At 43.1% G+C, this 21,112-nt stretch overlaps 1 protein-coding gene across 1 annotated transcript in view; it reads right to left on the bottom strand.

Annotated features, from left to right (window-relative positions):
* The window catches only part of uvrag (UV radiation resistance associated gene), an 89,066-nt gene that overhangs the window by 59,111 nt on the left and 8,843 nt on the right, over positions 1-21,112 (bottom strand). Inside the window, exons 7-11 of the mRNA XM_054625582.1 lie at positions 15,412-15,517; positions 12,461-12,587; positions 4,374-4,458; positions 1,662-1,749; positions 1,295-1,355 (exon numbers count right to left, since the gene is read on the bottom strand). Of these exons, the coding sequence (XP_054481557.1) occupies positions 1,295-1,355; positions 1,662-1,749; positions 4,374-4,458; positions 12,461-12,587; positions 15,412-15,517 (467 nt within the window). The remainder of the gene's footprint in view (positions 1-1,294; positions 1,356-1,661; positions 1,750-4,373; positions 4,459-12,460; positions 12,588-15,411; positions 15,518-21,112) is intronic.

Genomic DNA, 21,112 nt, shown 5'->3' on the forward strand with positions numbered 1-21,112 from the left:
CCGCGACAGGTGGAGTGTGACAGCAAGGGATCGGGAGAGGTATTTTTTTAATTTACGGGGTACGGAGGCCCGCCGGGTCTCACCAGCTGCGAGGAGGAGCGGACAGTGGCGGGTGTGTTCTCAGTGTTAGACAAGTGCTGCAGACCAAAAGCTTACCATTCATTGCCCGTTCAATCCCAGCTACTGAGAGGTCATGAAGCCGTCACCTAGCTGTGACAGCAAACCCCATTTATCACGACGCATCCAGCGTGACCTTCTAACCTGCCCCACCAACGTGATAACAAGGGCTTTGTGGATGAAACCGCCTCTTTTTTTCCAGTGCTCTGATGCCCATCTCTGATATTACGTTGTGTGGTTATTGCGGCTGTGTCTCTTTGGGGGCGGTGGGACCAGTTACAAAAGCATCCTGTGACAAGACTCTATGAGACTGTGGTAGGCTGAACAGCTCCTCCATCAGAGTCCAACGGCTGCTATCTTTTGTCTCTTCAGTAGAACTGAAGCTTCACTGCATGTTGAAGTCATAAATGCTTGATGTACGTCAACCTATTTTGCATTTATCCACACACTGACTTTTTCACCTCAGCCAAGTGGGAAAACTTTTTGGCGAGATTTGAAGATTTTGTCAAACTTTTGCTGTTTAAAATACGTTTTTCTTTCTTTATTTATTTATTTTTTTTAGGCGCAAATTGTAAATGTGCATTAAAACAGGTGGATGGAAAGGCACCTAATGTCAGGAGGAGGAAAAAGATTAATAAAAGCAAAAGTACCTGTGCGTGCGTGCCTGTTAATTTGAATTCAGAGGCCGTCTTTGCCGCAGGAAAGTGATTACACAGGTGCTCAATCATTACCAGCTCATCCCACACGCAGTATCTAAGACACGTTGTTATGCGTGTCTACTTTGTTTTCTTTTATTGTACAGAATTAGCCAGAGTTAAAAGGAATGTCAACCTTTCCCTGCTAGTAAAACTATTGATGATACAATTATGTCATTATGTCTTTTATGCATTAAAATGGCACACTGTACCGGTGATTATAAAATTATGACATTTATGCGTGTTAAAGACTGTAATACCTTAGAACAGTAATGCCTAATTACCACGTTTAGTCGCCAAAGTCATGATCTCATAGATACTGCATGTATGAGATCATCGGCCTTCAGATTGGATTCTATTCATCAAGCATTTACATATAACCTCAAGCGTTCAAGCTAAGGCCAAACATTTGTTCAGCGTGCCACACCGCAGCGTATCCTCCTGTAACCCTGAGACACACAAGCAGGCACATTATACTTTACCTTGAAAGTCTTCGGAGTTTGGCAGCTTCACTCCGCAGATGACATAATCCGACTGATTGGCCTGCAAATTTCAATAAAGGTTTCGTGTTAAGGACGATGAGAACCTTGTGTAAAACACCAGATTTGCAATCGGCAGAGACACTTGCTTAAACTTGTTCCATCATTTTGGTGTCGGCATTGGAAATGTTTGGTTTGTATGTCAAACAGATAGGTGATGACTCAATAGAAATAACATTCAGAATTAGAGATTACTTTTGAACCGATCTGCACCATTTCAGCTTGATCAAAGTCCCGGTTGTGTAGAAAGATAATTCTTTGCAGTTGCCTCGTCAACAATGTGTTGTGCAGCGGTGAACCGTCAACTCACCACGTCGATGGGGTAGATGTAGGAGAGCTCAGAGAGGAGCTGACGACAGCGGATGGTGAGCTGGGCGTTGGACTTCAGGAACTGCTCTCTGGGGAGACAAATACCAGACACAAGGACGGCACAATGAGTAGCCTTCTGGTGGAGGGAGACGTACGCTGGGAGGACATTGAGAGAGGAGAGGCCAAAGAAGGACCAGAGGAAGAGCAGAGATGAGATCGTAGGGGAATGAGTGTAGCTGCAGGATGGAAGGGAGACGGCAATGAGTGGTGGGAGTCATCCAGACTAGTCACTGCTCCTCAGGGACCCACTGTGAGGCATGGAGGGAATTTAAGTTGGTGAAAATATAAAAGATTTATCACAAACAGAGAGGAGAGTTGATTTATGCAGCAAAATGATGTACAGTGGGTACGGAAAGTATTCAGACCCCTTTAAATTTTTCACTCTTTGTTTCATTGCAGCCATTTGCTAATAACAGATTTACAGCCATAACAGATTTGTTATTCGCAATGTAACATTATCAGGAAAAAGTAGGATGCACAAGAGTGTGTTTGACCACAGGTGTTTAGGACTAGTCACACGTGGTGTTGTTGTTGTTGTTCCTGTGTAGCATAAATCAGTTGAAAAATTATCAGATAAAGTGATATCTGATGGGTGCATAGACCTTTGTACTCCAAGACCGGATCGGAATTTAAGTCTGTCTCAGAATCATTTTTGATACTGGTACAAGAATCGGAACAAGTCCACTGAATAACCCAATTTAAGGATTGCTGTTAGATGTCTCTTCCACATCCAACATCTACAGTATTGTAATATCACTGAGGAACCTATGCGGTGAGTCCAGGAGATTTAAAGGCTACAGCTGTAAAGTTGGCTTTATATGGAAAACAAGTCTGTATGTACAATTAATCTAGTTATGAGTTGTGTTGAACCCATTCCAAATATAAAAAACATATTCAATTTTTGCAACTAGCCTCGCGTTTAAAAAAAAAGTAAAGATAACATGGCTCTTCCAGGATTTATGCACATATATTCCAGGGACCACTTCTGTCTGAGTAACACAGATGATCGGTTGCTTTGCATGAAAGGCCTGTGGGCGTCCTTTACAGTACAGCTTGTGGTAAATAGTCCATCATCTCATGTAGATGAAGGAGGATTTTTGGGGGGGAAATCGTTATCAAATATGATGCCCCCTCCCATCCATGTTGCTCGCCTTGCACTTGAATTTCCTATTTGGCTTTGTCTCTGGTTAGCGGTCTTTTATCATTTCCCTTTCCCCGGTGTGCGGCTTCTTCATAAAGGAAGAGACAGATTTCTAACAGTGCTAATAATGCAAACATACGGCAACAGTGCTGACAGTGCTAACAGTGTTTAGGGGGAACCAGAGGGTCGGTGCTACTCTTCGGTGACAACGCCGTATGAGCGCAGTGCAGAGTGGCTGCCATGAGCTAGCCAATGGGGCCAGCTCACATGCACTGAAAGCACATTAGGCAGGCCCGGCTAAATCAACAAAGCAGGGATAAACTCAGATTACGGCACACAAATGTAGCACCTTTAATGAAATTTTGGATAATTTTAACACTTTTGACTCCTTGAACTGTTCTCTAAATGAAACCGTCTGGGATGTTTAGAGGGGAAGTATTTGGTGGATCTGCCAACAACTCTTTGACCTCTGAAACATCACAAGGGCCCCACACTGCTATATTTAAAAAGTTCACAAGCTCCAAAAGGTTGGTAACAACTGGTTTAACCTTTAGCAACGCACTGTATTCAGAAGATTATCTTTTTATCTATTATTTTTTTTTTTTTTTTTAAGTTGAATCTGCAAAAGTACAACACTTCGAATGAAATGTATCGGAATAGAAGTATAAAGTACCATGATGGAAATACTTAAGTAGAGTACATCAAAATTGTACTTGAAAACTGTAGTACTTGAGTAGTACCTTTAACCACTGTTGACCAAAGGGGATTTGGTTTAACACCTCAAGTACACCAAGTAAAATCCTTTTCTGTCTTTTAAAAAGAACACTCAACTTAACAACTACAACAACTTAAGTTACTAGAACTGTAATCTGTTATCTTTAAGCCTCAATTTTGTGAGATAAGCTGTTCAACAGCAGATGTAACATATTAAACAGGAATGTGGAAAGGGTGAAAAAAAGTGTGCATGCTCAGCATAACTTTTCCCTAGCTAAAAGTTTAAAAAAAGAAGTTAAATAAAAAAGAAACATTCCATGAAAAAACATTGACGACACAGATATTTCCAAAGAATGGATGTTAGGCAGATGCACGAGTGTCGGCGTTAATTTCCTGTTTGCTGGGACTCTTGGCCCCTGCCGGCCTTCCTGGGGCTCTGGTTTACCCTCTGCGACTGCCAGGTACCTCTCAGACAAACAGAGCCGTATCCAGGGCCGGCACCGGCCGAACACGTCTCCCCGCAGGCCAAGGCAAACACAGGCCGACGGGCTTTTTAGCACAATGGGCAAACTCTCTGTTGAGAACACATAAATAGGCAGTGCCAGCCGCAAAAACATCGCCTTGTTTTGAAAGAGCGCGGTGGGAGGTGGGGAGCAGGGTGTAGTCCCATCTCAATTCAGTGGGATTGAGCAACACATCGGGTCACATCTGGGCAATGTCTGACGGGGATAAACGCATTTAAAAAGTGTGTTTTCTGTGCAGACATAAAGCGGTAGCTAATTACAGGTTCACACATACCTCTTGGCAGTGCATTCCTTCTGCAGCTTGGTTAAGGATTCTTTCTCCTCCTTCAGACACTCGTGCTGGGCGGAGAACGCTTCCTCTGAAAGAGACAGAAAGAAAAAAAAAAATATAGAGGAAATTATCAGGTGTGAATGTGTGTTCTGCTACATCTGAACAGCCAGGTGGGCTTGTGTTTGGTAGGCTGCCATCCACTGTTAAACTTAAGCAAGATCAAACAGCCAAAACCATTTCCTTTTGACAGCACATAAAAAACCAAACAACACATGTATGCAAATTACAGGATTGGCCAGACTGTGTAAATACAGAGGTGGGCAAATAAATAAAATCTGACAGATAAGGGGCAGTGATGATACAGAGTGTTGAAGTTATGTAACTGCAGTATTGGCACGCTAAGTATAATTTACTGGGTTGCAACAGAATTCTTCTCTAATCTGTGTTCATCCAGCATCATATATGGTGGGGTGTCAAAACGCAACAGAAAAACATGAATTTATGGGTCCAGGTGGTTTAAATAAATAAGATGTTTGACTATCAGATACACATTAAAACAAACAAATCAATCAAAAATCATTTGGTTATTTCACTTTAAGCATGTCATTTAATTTAATATATAATAGCTGTTTTTGCAGCTATTATTACATACAATCCCCAATGTTGGTAAGAAGGTTGACAACGCAGTGATTCAGAATAACCAAACCCCATGATCGCTACACATTTTTCTCCTGCATATTTCCCCCACACTCCAGAATAAACAGAAAACGCTCATTTAGTTTGCCATCTTTGATTGAAGCTGAAAAGGGAAAAGTCACATGGGCAACTGTGTGTGCCTTGTCTTAATTATTAAAACTTTTGGATTGTTGTACTAATTTAGGACCAAAGGGTCTCAAAGACTGACCGTCAGGTGCAACAGCAGGCGACGGCTGCTGTATCAGATGGTATGGAGGTGAAGACAGAGCAGAGCCACGACGCAAAGCTCTTCTGCCAAAAATCACATATGCTTTATGCTCAGACTGTGAATATAAACATCGGTAATGAGGTTTCTCCCCAAGGTGGCTGGCCCTCGCTCTTAACGACAAGGGAAAGAGCGGGGCCATCGTGTTGCATTGTGGGTAATGTGGGTGTCAGGTTTGTACCCTGTTTGTAAGCACACACTCATTTCCATGAACCATTAGACAACATTACTACAGGTAGCACTCCCACCATTTTTTTATAGTTTGAGCCCAGAGCTGTTATGAAATCTGTAATTAAGCTTCTGTTAATGTAGACATTAGACTTCCTATTGTTTTCTGTTTTCTGTAGTCTTAGTCAGTGATGTTGAAATTAGTATTTTATTGTCAGTGGATCCTTTTTTTAAATATTGCAGAGAGCTTTACAATTTCTGTGGCATTGTTAGCTGAAGTTTAATTCATTTTTTCAAGCACTAGCTATGGTATGCCAGGTCTACTTCTGCATGCCTCTTTTCAAAATGGACAAAAAACGTTTAACCGTGTTAGGGTGCTGGGAATCGACTATCGTAAGATGGATGCGATGACACCGGCTGGCAGAAAAGTGAGTTTTGAGAAATTAAGATGATCAAATCGGATCTGTAATCAGATGGATCACAGGACCTGCTTTTTAATCACATATTTCCACTGACATCCAGGCTGCTCCCACTGACACCATGAGGGTTGAAGAAGAGATACCTTGACAGAGACTGAGGGAGGGAGAAAATAAAGGTACTCCGCGGTATCCCCATCAGATTAAAATGGAAGACAGATAGCGTCAGACAGAGATCAGACTCTGTCGTGAGGAATGACGAGAAAACATATTTTAACAATGACTGCATGGGCCTGTACTGCACTGTGTTGCTTTCATGTAACGCCCAGCCGTGTGCTATCTGTTCGATTCGTCTCCTGATCCTTCATCCCTCTAAGAGAGAAACTACAGCGAATACTACGATAGGGTACACGCAGCATTCTGCTCGTGTGTGGGTCGACACGCTATATCAATATCATGCTGTTGTGTGTATTGCAAAAGGTGCAAAAAGCTCAAGAGAGTTGACTGTTTTCATGTCAAAATGATTCCCCTCTGTGATACTCTTTTAAAACAGTAATTTCAGTCTGCAGTTAAAAGAAAATAATCTTTATCCAAATTAAACAAAATACAAGTGATCGGTAAAGCTATTGAGACACAGTTATTGTCATAAATTGCAGAGCAAAATGTTCGTGAGAAAATTCCACAAAAGGACTCTTTAATAGGCGCACATAATCTGGTCCACATTAAAAACTGTTGATGATCATACGGCTTATTAAAAGGCATCCTGGTGCTCAGCTTCACTTTGGGACATCATTACCGAGTGTGAAATAAAAATATAGTGCGAACACGATCAACTCAAAACAGAACCACAAAGTACCACAACAAATGAAATGCGATGAAGAGTTTTGGAAAAGTGTTTCAAAGTAACAAAACTATACATATAAGTGTCTGGGGAAAAGTTCAACAACTGTGTGGACCATATTGAATCCTGCAAATCAACTGTAAAGAGCACGCCTTTGTTTCCAACTAAAAATAATCCATCAGAACAGACCAAAAAAACAGGCTCTTCATGCTACATGAAGGAAACTTTTGGCCGTGACCTGGGATGTCAGGGGGGTTGATGAAGAACGTATAAAGACATTCTATTGAGTCATTAGGCAGAGTGTAGGACCGTGGTACCTGTCAACCTTTATCCTCAGTCAAGAATGCAGCCAGCCGACTGGTGTAAGACGTGTAAATCTGCTTCTAAAGGAGCCCTAATGATGATGGCTTCAACATGAGACCTTTTTCTCCGAGGTGACAAATACCTCCTCACACTGAACCTTCGCAAAAACTGTGCTCCTCGCACTCAAGAAACCCGACCACTGACATTTATTGGTCGGGAGCCCTGGCTGTGATACAGAGCGTGAGAATGACTACCGTTACTGAGTACAATAAACGCCGCATGTAGACCTGATTTATGTCATCTGCTCAAGGTGGAGGGAGGAGGAAAATTAGGCTGGAGGAAATTGTGACAAAAGGGTGACCCCTAAACCAAAACTGAACCCGTTCATTCTGGAGGGAGGAGAATTCATAGCCATGAAAAGGGAGAAAAAAAAAAAAAAACGGTGGTCATGCTCATATGTCCTCTGTTATGGATCATTTGAAAGACATGCAGTGGACTTAGAGTATACGTGCATTTGCCGGAGGATTGTAAAACAACAGCTTTTCTAAAGTCTACACTCCTGCTATGATTTCCATTACAGTAAATCAGCCGGCACTGAACGGCTAGTTGTTAACCTCTCATCAGAATGATGCCGACCGCTGACGTTTTACAGTGCTTATCATGCCAACACTGTCCTGGACGGCAAAGAGGGAGCACAAAGATGAGCGCAGAGTAGATCCGCAAGTCTCTAACAACATTCTAGTGGTTACTTTACAAAAAAATGAATAACCGTGGACCTCCGATTTCCCCCTCATCTTTATTTGTTAGCTCACGTGTCGCCGCACACACCTGCAGCACCCCCAACTGTATGTTTGGGTTTACTGGGCCACTTGTTTTGAGAGAGGCCGGTTTTCCTGGGAATAACAGGTTGATAAGAGTTCCTTGCTAATGGGCCCCAGGACTGCGTGGGAGATGGGGAGGACCACACAGCCAGATACAGATGAGATCCTCAAGCAAACGTGACCAAGAATGGGGATTAACGGTCCAATGCTGGATGCCCTCTGGGGGATATATTACATAGCAACGTACTTAAGCATATTGTTAAACTGTCAATAAAACTCACAAAGAAACCTGTATCTAATAAGTAGTGGAATGTGTAAAAATTCAACAAATGAAACACTTCTGAACGTTAGCTTAGCAACGCCAGCTGTTCTGATGAACAATGTATGCAATTGAATAGGTCTAGATCTGCTTCTTAAAGTTTGTGCGTGTTCTGACTTACATGCCAAAAAAGTCTCGGATTGAAATTGAAGCTACAATTGATAGAAAGAAAAAAAAAAAGGAAAGATGAGATCCGATGAAACAAATACTTTGTGTTGCAAATCTAAATATAATCAGACACAAAATCAGCTGCTGAATGAAATACTGTAAACGCTTGTCTCCAAGAGCATCCTGTCTATAATTAATGCAGGGCGTCTTTCTTTCCATGAACCAATGAATATGTGCAGGCTGATTAGAAGAGTTAAACAACAACCTGGAAGTACAGCAGAGCTCGGCAGCATATGGCTTTTAGTTTTGGAGTTATGAGTCTGGAAAAAAAATAAAAAATATAAAAAAACTGATTTTCAGCAAGCCCTATTCAGCTGGAGCATTTCAATTTATCCTAAAATACCTTTCCCCTTTTAACCAGCTGAAGGAATTTCTTCTTCTGTTTCTTAATAAGCACTTGTCCAGTCGGGGAAAAAAGCCATCAATGAGCTGCCATGAAGGAGAGCAGTGAGTTCTTTTGGCTGTAGACGCAGTGGTGACAGGTAAAGAGGTAGAGGATTAACAGACTTTTTTGGGGGGGGGGGGGATTGCAGCACAAAGGAAACTTCTCCCTGAACCCCTCCTAGTGCTTTCTTTTTGTTGTGTGCGTGTGTAATGTCTGCATGCATGTGCGGACTACATGCTGATCATTACCAATCCATTCCACAGGTTTGGTTGCTGGATGAGGTGTTGGCCAAAGATCTAGCTGAGCTCACTGACACAAGGCTCTAATTAATGCTGTACATAATACATTTTTTTTATTTATTTCAAAGCTTCAGTGAGAAATATTCTACGTTACAGAAATTGAGTTGGGGGACACTGTATCAGTCTCGCTCACACATAATGCATGCATATGCCTGCTAAAGTGTGCACTCACAGAGAGAGAGGGAAATAGAGTGTCAAAGGAGAACCTTCTTCTCTGTACGAGCGTTGTTCGCCTCTCATCCGTCACTCAGTCAGTAAGAGACACAGATCTCAGTCACATATACAGCTGCAAGAAATAGTTTTTTTTTCTCTCATCGTAGCAGGTTCTGACAGAGTAAAAAAAATAAAACTGCTGCTGTTGCGTCTTTATGTATGGAAAATCGCGCAGAGCGCCCGGTAGTACGGAACCCTCTGTCCCGTTCCCATTCAGTCAGGACAAGCACAAAAAGACGAGCATGAATTATTATTATTTGCTTTGCTATTATTGTCAAAAGACAAATGTGGACAAAATATGCGGATTTCAAGGATTTTCCTTTTTGTTGAAACAAAATCGTCAACAAAATGTGCAATGATCGCATTGAATACATCACAGCGATAACAATAAACAATAAACACAGAAAGAACTCTTGCCTCCACGAACTAGTGAGGTTGCACATGAAATCCATGTGGGTTCCTTAATAATGATTTCCTATTAGATGTTTGTGTTGAATTGTCATTATTAGCATATGAATAATTTAGTTGCGGCACAAAAAGAGTTCTGTGAAGTCACAGTGACCTTGACCTTTGACCACTTATCTATCTAGTCAGTTAACCGACACGTCCAGTTGGACGTTTGTGCCTAATTTTAAGATATTCCGTTCAGGCGTTCCTCAGATATCTCATTCACTAGAATGGACCAGATGGAAGAAGGACCCGAAAACATAATGACTCTAGCCACAGAAAGCGCCGGCAATGACGAATAAAAAAAGATCCATTCGAATACTGATTTGGAAATCAATTACCATGGCAACGGTTGAAGATTTGAAGCATTGGAGTCCACCTTAGTTCATATTGAGAGCACCTGAACCTCTTTAAGATAAACAGAAGTGCTGATGATATATCTAGTCAGTGCAAACAATGCATCTTAAAAAGCTGCACAGGAACAGGTTCAATCTCCTACATACAACCATCAGGCTGAAGCTGTTGGTCAAAATGAACTTCTGCTGTTTTTATTAGTCTGGTTTGAAAGCTATTAGCTGTTTGTTCTTATTCAAAGCACAAAAGGCCCCTCTGATGCAGTAAATCCATAAACAGACACTGTACAAAGCGGTAGGTGTATGTGGAATTTTTATGAGCACCATCAGAAACACATAACTAAATATGAAACAGGCGGGGCTGTAGTTGAGAAAAGAAAAAAACTAAAGTTCATGTGCTGCAGCCAACGAGGAATACCTTGAAATTATAATACACGTTTATAAAAAAAACCAACATAATTATAGTTTATTATCAAGCATACCTGTGTACACCTGCACTTGTGTTTGGGTTTATTTGTGGGTGCACTTTGTTTGTCAAACCCAGCTTTACAAACACTGCCTTTTTATGTCCCTACGAACGTTAACAGGCAGCAGTAAATCCCTCCTCAGCTCTCAGACATCAGAGGGAGGAGCTGCAGACTTCACAGGGTTAAATAAATGACACCACTGCACAAACACCGTCGCTTTAGCGGCCTGGCACAGGCTGCAACGACCACAGGAATGGCTCTATTTACTGTACGTTATGGGCATGTGTGTTGAGTGACTCCGGTCCTCTGAAAGACGTTTCCTGTACGTTACAACACTCTCCACTGTACTCCATATGAACAGGTAGTACCGCTCACACACAGTCTACCTGCTGCGGTCAGACAGCGCTGACACCTTCACCGCTGTGTTTAAAATGAGAGTTTCCTGTACAATAACATCACATGTGGAAGGTGACAAAATGGGAAAGGGAGTACATTTGAGACATCTTATTTCAATAAATACATTTATAAATATCAGATGTCAGAATTTATCTAATTGGTAATGTATCATGTTTACCTTGCCATTTCTATAACTGGTGATACATTAACATGGAAAAAATATTGAAGACATTCATTTTGTGTGGGGCAAGTACCTGATTAAGATGTAGAGAGATGCAACATATTATGAGCATATTACAAAGGCTTCAATGAAGAAAAATGTTGAATCTATTTGTGATTTACTGCATTATTCTTACTAAAAAATGTAATGTAATATAGACAAAATCCCAATCAAACTGTGGCACAACATCATTCTGTAATATTTTTGTTTAATCATCTTCACATCATATAAATAGCGGCAACAGATGCCTGTTGGTAAACATAAAAGGTCTGGGGATTTTGGTAGATTTCACTGCATGTAGTTTTAACATTATATTATTGGTAACTTCAGTCATTTTCAACCTGGGCCCTATTTTTGAAGTTTGAGTGATTAATGAATTAAACAATTTTTGAAATTGGTCCAGTACCAAGGGAGAATGCTGCAACCAGCAGCTGCAAAATGAGCTGCAAGGGTGATTGTGCAGACTCACATCAACTAATACTAACATTAGCTAAAAGTGCTTGTATTTGTCATTGAAATGCTCAGATTGTTGTTATATTTAATCAGACAAAAATATTTGATACAATATCTGTTTGTGATTGTGTCCCAAGTCTTGTTGTGAAATCAACAGGTCCCAATCTTTACAGCACTTTTCCTCTGTTGTCATCGGGTTGTCATTGTCACCAGTCTTATAACCACTTATAATAGCAATCAGAGCCTGTCAGCAGCAAAAACAAGCTCCTTTAGTGGATGTAGGCTGAAAAATACCAAAACTTGAGTTGTTGAGCACCATCGGAGACAACACAATGAGCTGCACCAGAACTGACTTATCATCTAATGTGGAACTGTGTGTGAACCCTAAATTAATTTCATTGCTATTGCCATTAATATGTTCATGTTAGCTCTATCAGATTCATAGAACATGAATCAATATTCAATATGCACCCTTATGTGTATACAGTATTCACTTTGTTGGCTAAGTTGCCTGTGGCTGAACGCCACTTTGTGCATCTGCAAAAGTGAAAGAGTGTGACGATATTGTGTATCACTTTAGATTGGAGTAGAAGAGCACTGTCTACTCTTCAGGGCAGCACGATGACATTTATAGACCTGAAACCACTGGTTATCTTCTGTGTAAATTAATCTTTTAAACATTTAATAGCCCATCAACATATTGTGTGTGCAAAAGATGAGCAAAGCAAGCCATATAAATGCATAACTCTCGTCCCATCCTCTATTTCACTGGGGAAAAGAATCCAACAATAAAACTCGTAGTTCTGTGGTGTTAACAGGCAGATCAGTCCAGGTGTTGCATGTGCACCTGTTGGCGTTACCTTTCTTCTGAAGCTGTGCCCTCTCCTTCTGCCGCAGGTCCATCTCCCTGCCAAGTGCCTTCCTCTGCCGCTGCAGTTCACTCCGCAGCACGGCTATGCGCAGCTGCATGCACTCCCGCTCCTTCTTCTGCTCAGAGCGAAACAGGAGAGAAACCAGAGAAAGAGGATGAAGGAAAAATATTTAGTGTGTGGGCACAATGATTCTAGTGTTTATTACCCTTTATAATGACCCCAAAATTCCTACAAGCTCCTTCAAAAACAAGCTATGCTTCCACGTGACATTGATTTAATGCACATCTACTGAGCTAACTCTGGCCTACGGATGCACCGATATCGATACCGATACCGATACTGCCTCAAATAGCTGGATAGGTTATCGGTGACAACGGGGGCTGATCTATTCAATTAAATTCTGTGCTTTTATACTATTTACATTATATACTGGGAGTGTAATCCTGTCAGTCAGTTTTGGCCAATTTGTTGCTGCATCAAAAAGGTTTTCATATGAATTCCTGTTCCTTTTTTTTTTTTAGGTGTCATTACAACCATTCAGTTAATTTATATTTATGTATTTGCTACATTTTGTCTTACAAAGTTAGGGAAGCAATGTTAAAGTCAGGTTAAAATCTGATGTTAACTCCCATTCTCTTCCACACAGTGAGGCATATAGCGTATTAATCAAACACTGATATCAGATCAGTGCTCGGTGTACACCTAAGGCCCAGGTGTTGGTATCTCTATCAGGACTGAAAAAGTGGGATTGGTGAGTTCCTATTCTTGCGGTCAATAAAAGGTATTTAGGCGCAACAAGATTTGATATACAGTAGATGAAGGGGAGAGATAAGACGTCACCAGAAACATACAGTTAAAAAGGTGCGGATGAACAGATAAGGGACTATGTGGATGATTACAATGAAATGACTGTGGAGGTACAACAGAGTATGATATGGTTAATGAAGAAGGTAGAAAGCTTGCTGGCAGTGTAACAGAGACCCAGCCTTTGTTATTCACCCTGTAGTTTTCAAGCAGGGACTGTGGCATCACACACACACACACACTCACACTCACACTCACACTCACACTCACACTCACACTCACACTCACACTCACACTCACACACACACTCAAGATAGTGATCGTGGCCTGGATCAGAGGAAACACAGATACGCTTCTTCTTGAAGACTTCTGAGGACTTCGCAGCTAAAAAACAGAGAGGGGTATCAGTTCGCAGGAGACTGATAGAGCCTCCATCTCTCCCACGTGTCGCTCCTTGATGCTTGCATGTTAACCGCCGCTGGCTTTGGCACGAACCGCGAGCCGGCCTGGACTTTTCATTGAGCGACAAAGTTGACAAGTGTGTGTGTGTGTGTGTGTGTGTGTGTGTGTGTGTGTGTGTGTGTGTGTGTGTGTGTGTGTGTGTGTGTGTGTGTGTGTGTGTGTGTGTGTGTGTGTGTGTCTGTCTGTCTGAGAGACTGTAGCCGACCACCAGGGCCCGTCTGACTCTTACTGGACATCAAACAGCAGTTGGGTCAGCTGAGTAAATACGTGGGGCGTGGGGTGGAGGGGGAGGGGGAGGGCATGATATAACCCAGCAGATTAATGGCAGAGTGTGGGTGAGAGGGTGAAAGGGCCATGCGTTGGGGTTGGTGGCCTCCACCCTGTTCCCCACTTTGATCCGTGCTCACTACAACGCACACAGAAGGATAGAACTGAGCTCTCCAAAACGCGAAGAGGGGAAACCCTTAGAAGAGCCACACAATGCTCCACACACTCTTGCCGGGTTCCTTTTTTTTCCTTCGACGGAGAGGTGGAGGACGAGGATTATGTGATTTATTGGCTGATGTGAGCTCTGAAAAGGGTTTTTTAAGGAATGTTTCACTGAGGGGGAAATATCAGAGAGGAGTTTTTTTGAAAGGGATCCTTTGTGGAGGGAAAATAATGGAGCCTCAATGCTTTCTGAAGGAAGGCTTGAAAAGGCTATAGTGGAGCTGCTTTAATAGGTAGGGTGAAGGTCCGGGGAGAGCAATATCAAAAGCCGATGAGAGCGTGATGGAAAGCAACAGCTGTAACAGCTGGCTAAAGAGGCTCACGAAACCTTTAGGTTCTGTATCTGTGCGAAAAGCGCATGCCTAAAACACACTGTCCTGTAGATTCGAAACACTGGGTGGACGCAAACACATCCCAGCTGCACTCTTTTCCAAAAGGCAAGTCTACCTGGAGGATAGAAAACACCAAAGTGTCACTGCCTCAGGGCTTTTATAACAGCAGAAGGGACGGGACGCTTTTGAAGTGAATGTTTACAATAAACACAATGTCAAACCTGGGATCAGCGCTGCGTTTTCACAGCTGTGCGGCTGCCGATTCCAAAAATGTTAAATATGCTCCCTTGCTTTTGCTGTGGATCCCAGTCGAGGATGTATGACAGGAGGTGGAAACACAAACAGTGGGTTTTGGTCAAAACGTAAGCATTTAGGCACAGGGGGAGGGGGGTATTGCTCTCTCCACTTTTGAGCAGTTGAGCCATCCAAACAAAAGGATACAATAGCAGCCCAAAGGGTATAATTACACCTGACCTTACTTTACGTTACAATTACACCTGGGGATTTGGGTGAAACAAGCTCTTATGTCTCACATAAGTATACGGCCCGGAAAAGTTTGCTGATGTTTGTTGTCGGTGTGGAAGCCGATGGGCTTTCTTATTGCTGAACGCAGCAATTACAGCTCCCCGGAGAACGTTCTTAGAAAACATTGAATCTCAAATTGCGCCTCGTCTCTATCTGTTTCCTCAAAACCTAAAACGTTTGCATATTTTTAAAATTGTATAAGCTGATGAAAAAACCCACTGCCGCTGCTGAAAATGAGCAAATAAGCGGCCTAAACACTGCTGCTGCTGATTTAAAGGGAGTGTTGCTGAGCTGGTAATTCGCTGCCGATTGGTTGACCGCGCTCACCCGCTCCGTGCAGGTCGCCGTCGTCCTCAGCTTTTCCTCGATCTCCTTCCCGATCTTCTGCACCGTCACCTGGGTCTGCTTGATGGCTCTCTGGGCGGTGTGGAGCCTGGAGGAGGAAGAGGAGAATAAGACAAAGTCACCGTCCACATCATTGTTTGCGCCCGTGGACTGGACCTCAGATCTGTAATGGTGCTTCCAAATGGTCAGTAAATCAACCGGCCAGTGTTTTGACTACACTGGCAATTTATATCATTTAGCTTAGACAGTTTGGCATCTTAAGAATCACGATTGTCCCCAAGCAGACGAGTTGTGTTCGTTTCTTTGTTGATCTCCTTTGTCCCGGCCCGACTGCTGAGTCTGCTAAAACCCTAAAAGTTAACAAGCTTTGAATTCATGATAATAACAGTCAACAGTTCATTTGACCACACGGATCAAATACTTAAATACCACAAACCACAAATATCACTAAGGCTAATTACTATTATTTTTTAATAATCCAACCGCAATGTGAGATCAAAAGTTTTCCGATAGACGTGAACCCATCAGTCCCGGGAGGCGGAGACAACCGAAGAAACCACAAGGATGTCACTGTCATCGCTGTAAAGAGGGAACAGCAACATCAGCTCCCAAATGACAAGCCGGCGCATTATTTAGACCATTAATCAGAGGAACAATTCCTTCCAAGTATGTTTCCCTCAAATGCCGAGCCCATAGAAAGAGAGACAAACCCCCCCCCCCCTAACAAGCGCTTCTTGTTAGCATGTTTCTGTCTCTCCTAGCCTGAGGTAGATGTGAGTAGGGGTTTCCTTAGGTATGCACCAGCTTTGAGTCTTCAATAATTTGCCTCAGTGGGTTTAGTGTAAGAGCCTCTTTTTTCACACACTCAACTTGGTGGGGTCATTTTACAAATCCTAGGGTGCTGTTTTTTGTTATGAAACTCACACACCACTCAGTCACCTCTGGATATTATTGCCACTTTCTGGATAACAACCTGGGAAAAAAATATTTCAACAACGATGTAAATAGAGGAGTCCTACAGGAAACATATTTTCTGCCCACATTTTTTAATTTGTCTCAGGTGACAGCGATAGCAGTCGGAGATAGCCTTTTGGAACATCAGGGCAAATCTGTTTTGACAGCTTCATCTGTTTAGGTGATTGCGATGGCAGAACCTGATCTGCTCTTTTCCCCCGGGTGAGAATTGTTATCTCCTCTCTCCTTTTCACGCATGTCTGCCCCCCTTATCTTTCCCCTCCTGAGTCTTGGCCTAACACCTGCCCATCAGGCTCTATCACAGCCTGTGGATTGGCAGGGGGACAGTGATGTTGACCACTGTACGCCCACAATGAGGCAGCAGTTGAATCTCTGGGCAACAGTCCAGAAATTACTTTGTGCGAGCCATGACAACTTTCCTTTTCTATAACTTTTCCTATTCCAGGATAACTAACAACTCTGCCACATGGGATTTGCAGGAAGTTATGACTGAACCTGTGCACTCAACCCTTGATGCCGATAAACATCAGAAAAACAATAACATCTTCTCCTTTGACCGTGGCACTAAGATCCTGCAAGGGGTGTCGGATGAAACTCGTGCTTTAGAAACTCCCAGATTCTTTTTTTTGATAAACAGAAGGCATCTTGAAGATTTATTTTAATAGGGGCTTTTAGGTAGAGTTAAAAATACAAAGCTTAAACTTTGAATGTTGCTAAAGGATTTACAATCCACTAAATGAAAGGGATGAAACGGCAACGTTGTGTCACAGCCTCGTGTCTGTGTGTGACAGAGAAAGTAGGTAGGTCAAATCTAGCAAACGGAGCAATAAATAAAATTTGCGATCAGGTAAATTAATCGACTAGTTCAAACTCAGCAGACAAATACAACGGCTAGTTCCCCTTACCAAAGCAGAATTTTAAATGTACTTCCAGCTGTTCATCACACGCAAGTGTGCCCGACTCACTTGTCAAACAAACCTGGGTCGGAGGAAACGAGCCCATGGACGAATGACCTTACTGAATTCATTTCCAGCAACCATTTTTCAACGATTAGGGCCATTCAAAACGAGCTCTGAGGCGTTCGGGGACAACAAATTGAGGACAATGTCCCGTTAACACACCTCTGTCAGGCACAAAACGAGAACTAAACAAACAAAACTTAATTCCGCCTGCGTCTCACTCCCAAAGAATGTCAACACATTAGATTGGATGCAAGATAAGTTGAATTCTATTCTGCTGAGTCTACTATAAGCCGTATTAACGCGACAACTACTACTGAGATGCGAGGTAGCCAAAGAGATCTGGAGAAACGATATTCTTTGGTCCTTACAGGGTCCAAAAGGGGTCACGCCCTGTGTAGATAATCATAGAAGTTTGGAAAACCCAGTCATGAGCATGAGCACCATGACCTTGTCTTACACTATAAAACAGTTAGTCATGGTGACTTAAGCTTCCTGGTGGAGTAAGCCAAATAATACACAACCAAAACACTTTCATTTAGAAAAATCTCACAGAGATTTCGATTAGTCAACGCCTATTGACTTTTGTTTGGGTTGCCAGAAAACACAAAGAAAGGCTAAGGCTTAGGAGTTTTGAGTTTGCGTGTAATTTGAAAGGTGGGAGTAATGCACACTACATCAACAAGCTGAGATAACAGTGTATAACACCGCATGGCAAGCGCTGCAGAGGCTGTAACACTGGAGAGAGTGAGAGAGGAACACGAAATAATTGGTCAGCTTGTGAGAATGGAAGGAAAATAAGCTTCAGAGGAATACATGTCTGAGGTCTTAGCATTGAGATAATGTAAAAAAAAGAAAAGGTTGGGCTGAAAAAACTCCCTTAAACCTCCTCTTAAATTATGTATATGGGGGTTTGTTTTGTCTCTGCGTTAGTCCACTCCAGAGGTGTGATACAAAAACAAGAGCAACCACGTCCATTTCTCCACGGTGATTCAAAGCTCAGGCCGTCGGTTTGTTTTTAAAGTTGCTGCTCGAGACCCGGGGTCAGCCTTAGACTCCCTTCAAGCTGCCAGCTTCACGCAGGACTACAACGACTACCCACGGCCGGAGAGAGAGCCGGGGCCGCGGGCGTCCAACCAGCAGGCGAGTAGACCTGAAGGGGCTGCCTTGCCTTGAAGCATCATCACCTCAGCAGCCTCTGTGGCACGAGAGACCCCCCGCAGAGCTCCACACCACTGTGCCCAGCTTCTGTTGACACGTACATAGTGTACATGCATACTCCACGTAGAAGCGTACAAAAGCAAAATCTGGAAACACGGGCAACATATGGCTCTGATCATGGGAGAAAAAGAAAGTTTCCCCGCTTTAGGCTCCAGGAGTTAGAAACAGGTTTAATCTGCAATGTCACAGTGCTGAGCTGTGAAAGTTGTGCCCCGAGAATGATGTTTACCATGTGTCACATGGGCCACTGTTACGATGGACCATAACTTTCAACATTCAGCGTCTACTCTGTAAACACTACTTAACGTTTTACAGTAAGTGCATGACTCTTTGCTTTCAGGGAGCAGCGAGGAATCACTGAGGGGCCACTCGAGTGCTTCCACTTACACGGCGCTTCAATGTGACATTCAAGAACATATTAGGCCGTAAAGGATCCCATCCTCCAACGGTTCTAAACTGGAACAGTAAATGTCGGTAATGTGATGACAATAAGTCAAGTCTACCATCGGTCCTGTCAGCTCTTCCCTCCTCTCTCACTGCTCAAACATCAAACCTTTCCCTGGTAAGACAGAGGAGCATACACACAGCTGGATCATCTTCGTCACCGACTCCTTGGCTTTCTCTCTACCCAGACGGGGGGGGGGCAGCTCTACTGTATGTAGGAGGATCAGCCTCTATCTCATTCTGGAAGACTCTCTGGAAGAGACGAGACTTTGCTGATTGATGATCTGTACTCTCCCTCTTCATCTCTCCATCTGAGACGTGACGCATTTGCTAGCCCACGTCACTGTGTTCCAAACACAGGCCGTGATGGGTCTTGTCAACTTGTCAACCAGGCTGAGACAGCAGACAGTGAATCTGCTGACAAATAGCCGCCGTTAATAGAGACCAGCGCATTCTCAGCGAAGCGGCTCTCTGCCCTTTTTTTCCATTAAAGCATTGCACTGAGAGAGAGAGACGCTTTGCACTGGGTAAAGGCAGAGTGGGAGTTGGGCGAGAATATCCGACACTGTGGGTGTCCCAGGTCGACATGCATAAAATAACCTCCTAGTATTTTACTTTTCGCCAATAAGGTTCTCCAATAGGCAAGTAAATGTGGCTACCATATATCATTTTTCAACGCATGCAACCATCTAAGTGAGCCAATAACACAAGCAGAGATTTCTACACCAAGCGTGGCTCCACAAGCAGCTCTTTGAAGAAGGGTCAGTAACTGAGTGGTATATATGGTTATGTACCATTGGAGGGGATGGGGGGAGGATAATCCCTGTTGGAGTGTTCAGTATCTGATGAATCATTCTACAGAACATGATCATAAACTATGTGCATATGAGCGCGCCGAGCCAAGGAACCACTCTGACAGGGGTGAGGAGCTGCAGGCAGAGCAGTGTGTGGGAAGAGGGGGGATCAATGTAACTGTGTTAAACTCCACAGAGTCCCACAGGGTGCCGATAGAAGAAGAGGATGTGGAGGAAAGCTGCAATAACAAAAGGTGGCAAGAGCAGAGGTCATAAAAGTTATGATTCAAACAGGGATTTTTTTATGCTGCAAGCTGCTGGGGAGTCAACGGTATCTTCTCATACAAACACAAACCATGACCACTTGTGGATGAGGGAGCGCTGTTTAAGTTCAGCCGGCTTTGGCATGACTCCCCTTTCCTTGACGCTGCAAAGGCCTGTGATGCGTTTATGTTCCCCTATTTAACTCTTATAGTAGGAAAATGTCTGCGGAGGCCTTCATAATGTTCCTAATGACAGGATCCTTATCTTATTTTTGAAACTTCAAACACGTGTATTTAGTTAAAACTGGTTGTAATTAGGGCTGCACGGTGGTGTAGTGGTTAGCACTGTCGCCTCACAGCAAGAGGGGCCCGGGTTCAATTCCCGGGCTGGACAACCTTCTGTGTGGAGTTTGCATGTTCTCCCCGTGTCAGCGTGGGTTCTCTCCGGGTTCTCCGGCTTCCTCCCACAGTCCAAAGACATGCAGCTTAGGTTGATTGATGACTCTGAAATTGCCCGTAGGTGTGGATGTGAGTGTGAATGGTTGTTTGTCTCTATGTGTCAGCCCTGCGACAGACTGGCGAACTGTCCAGGGTGTACCCTGCCTTCACCCATTGACAGCTGAGATCGGCTCCAGCACCCCTGCGACCCTTAACTGGATAAGCAGGTTACGGAAAATGGATGGTTGTAATTAGGTTATTTTGTGTTACGGCCATGATCACAGAGTTTCCCTCTGGGGAAGCCCTCCTGATGCTGAAAGTAGCGTTTACATTCTACCGCATTTAAATATAAATTTGGAACGGCAAAGCCATGTTTGTCAACAGATGCAGGGACTGCCTTGTGTCGTCTAAAGCTGCTAATTACTGCACCAGGGTTCCCCTTGTAACTAGAGTAAGGGTTATTTTTTCAGCCAATCTCTGTCTCCTTCCAGTGGTGTGTATTTGTATTGCAACCGTTTTGTCACAGTCAGCAGTGAGTACTTCAATTCAAATCACAATCCCAAATCTGACACTGGTTAGACTGCTTAAA

Source organism: Anoplopoma fimbria, chromosome 24 (genome assembly GCF_027596085.1).
Source record: "Anoplopoma fimbria isolate UVic2021 breed Golden Eagle Sablefish chromosome 24, Afim_UVic_2022, whole genome shotgun sequence".
Lineage (NCBI taxonomy): Eukaryota > Metazoa > Chordata > Actinopteri > Perciformes > Anoplopomatidae > Anoplopoma > Anoplopoma fimbria.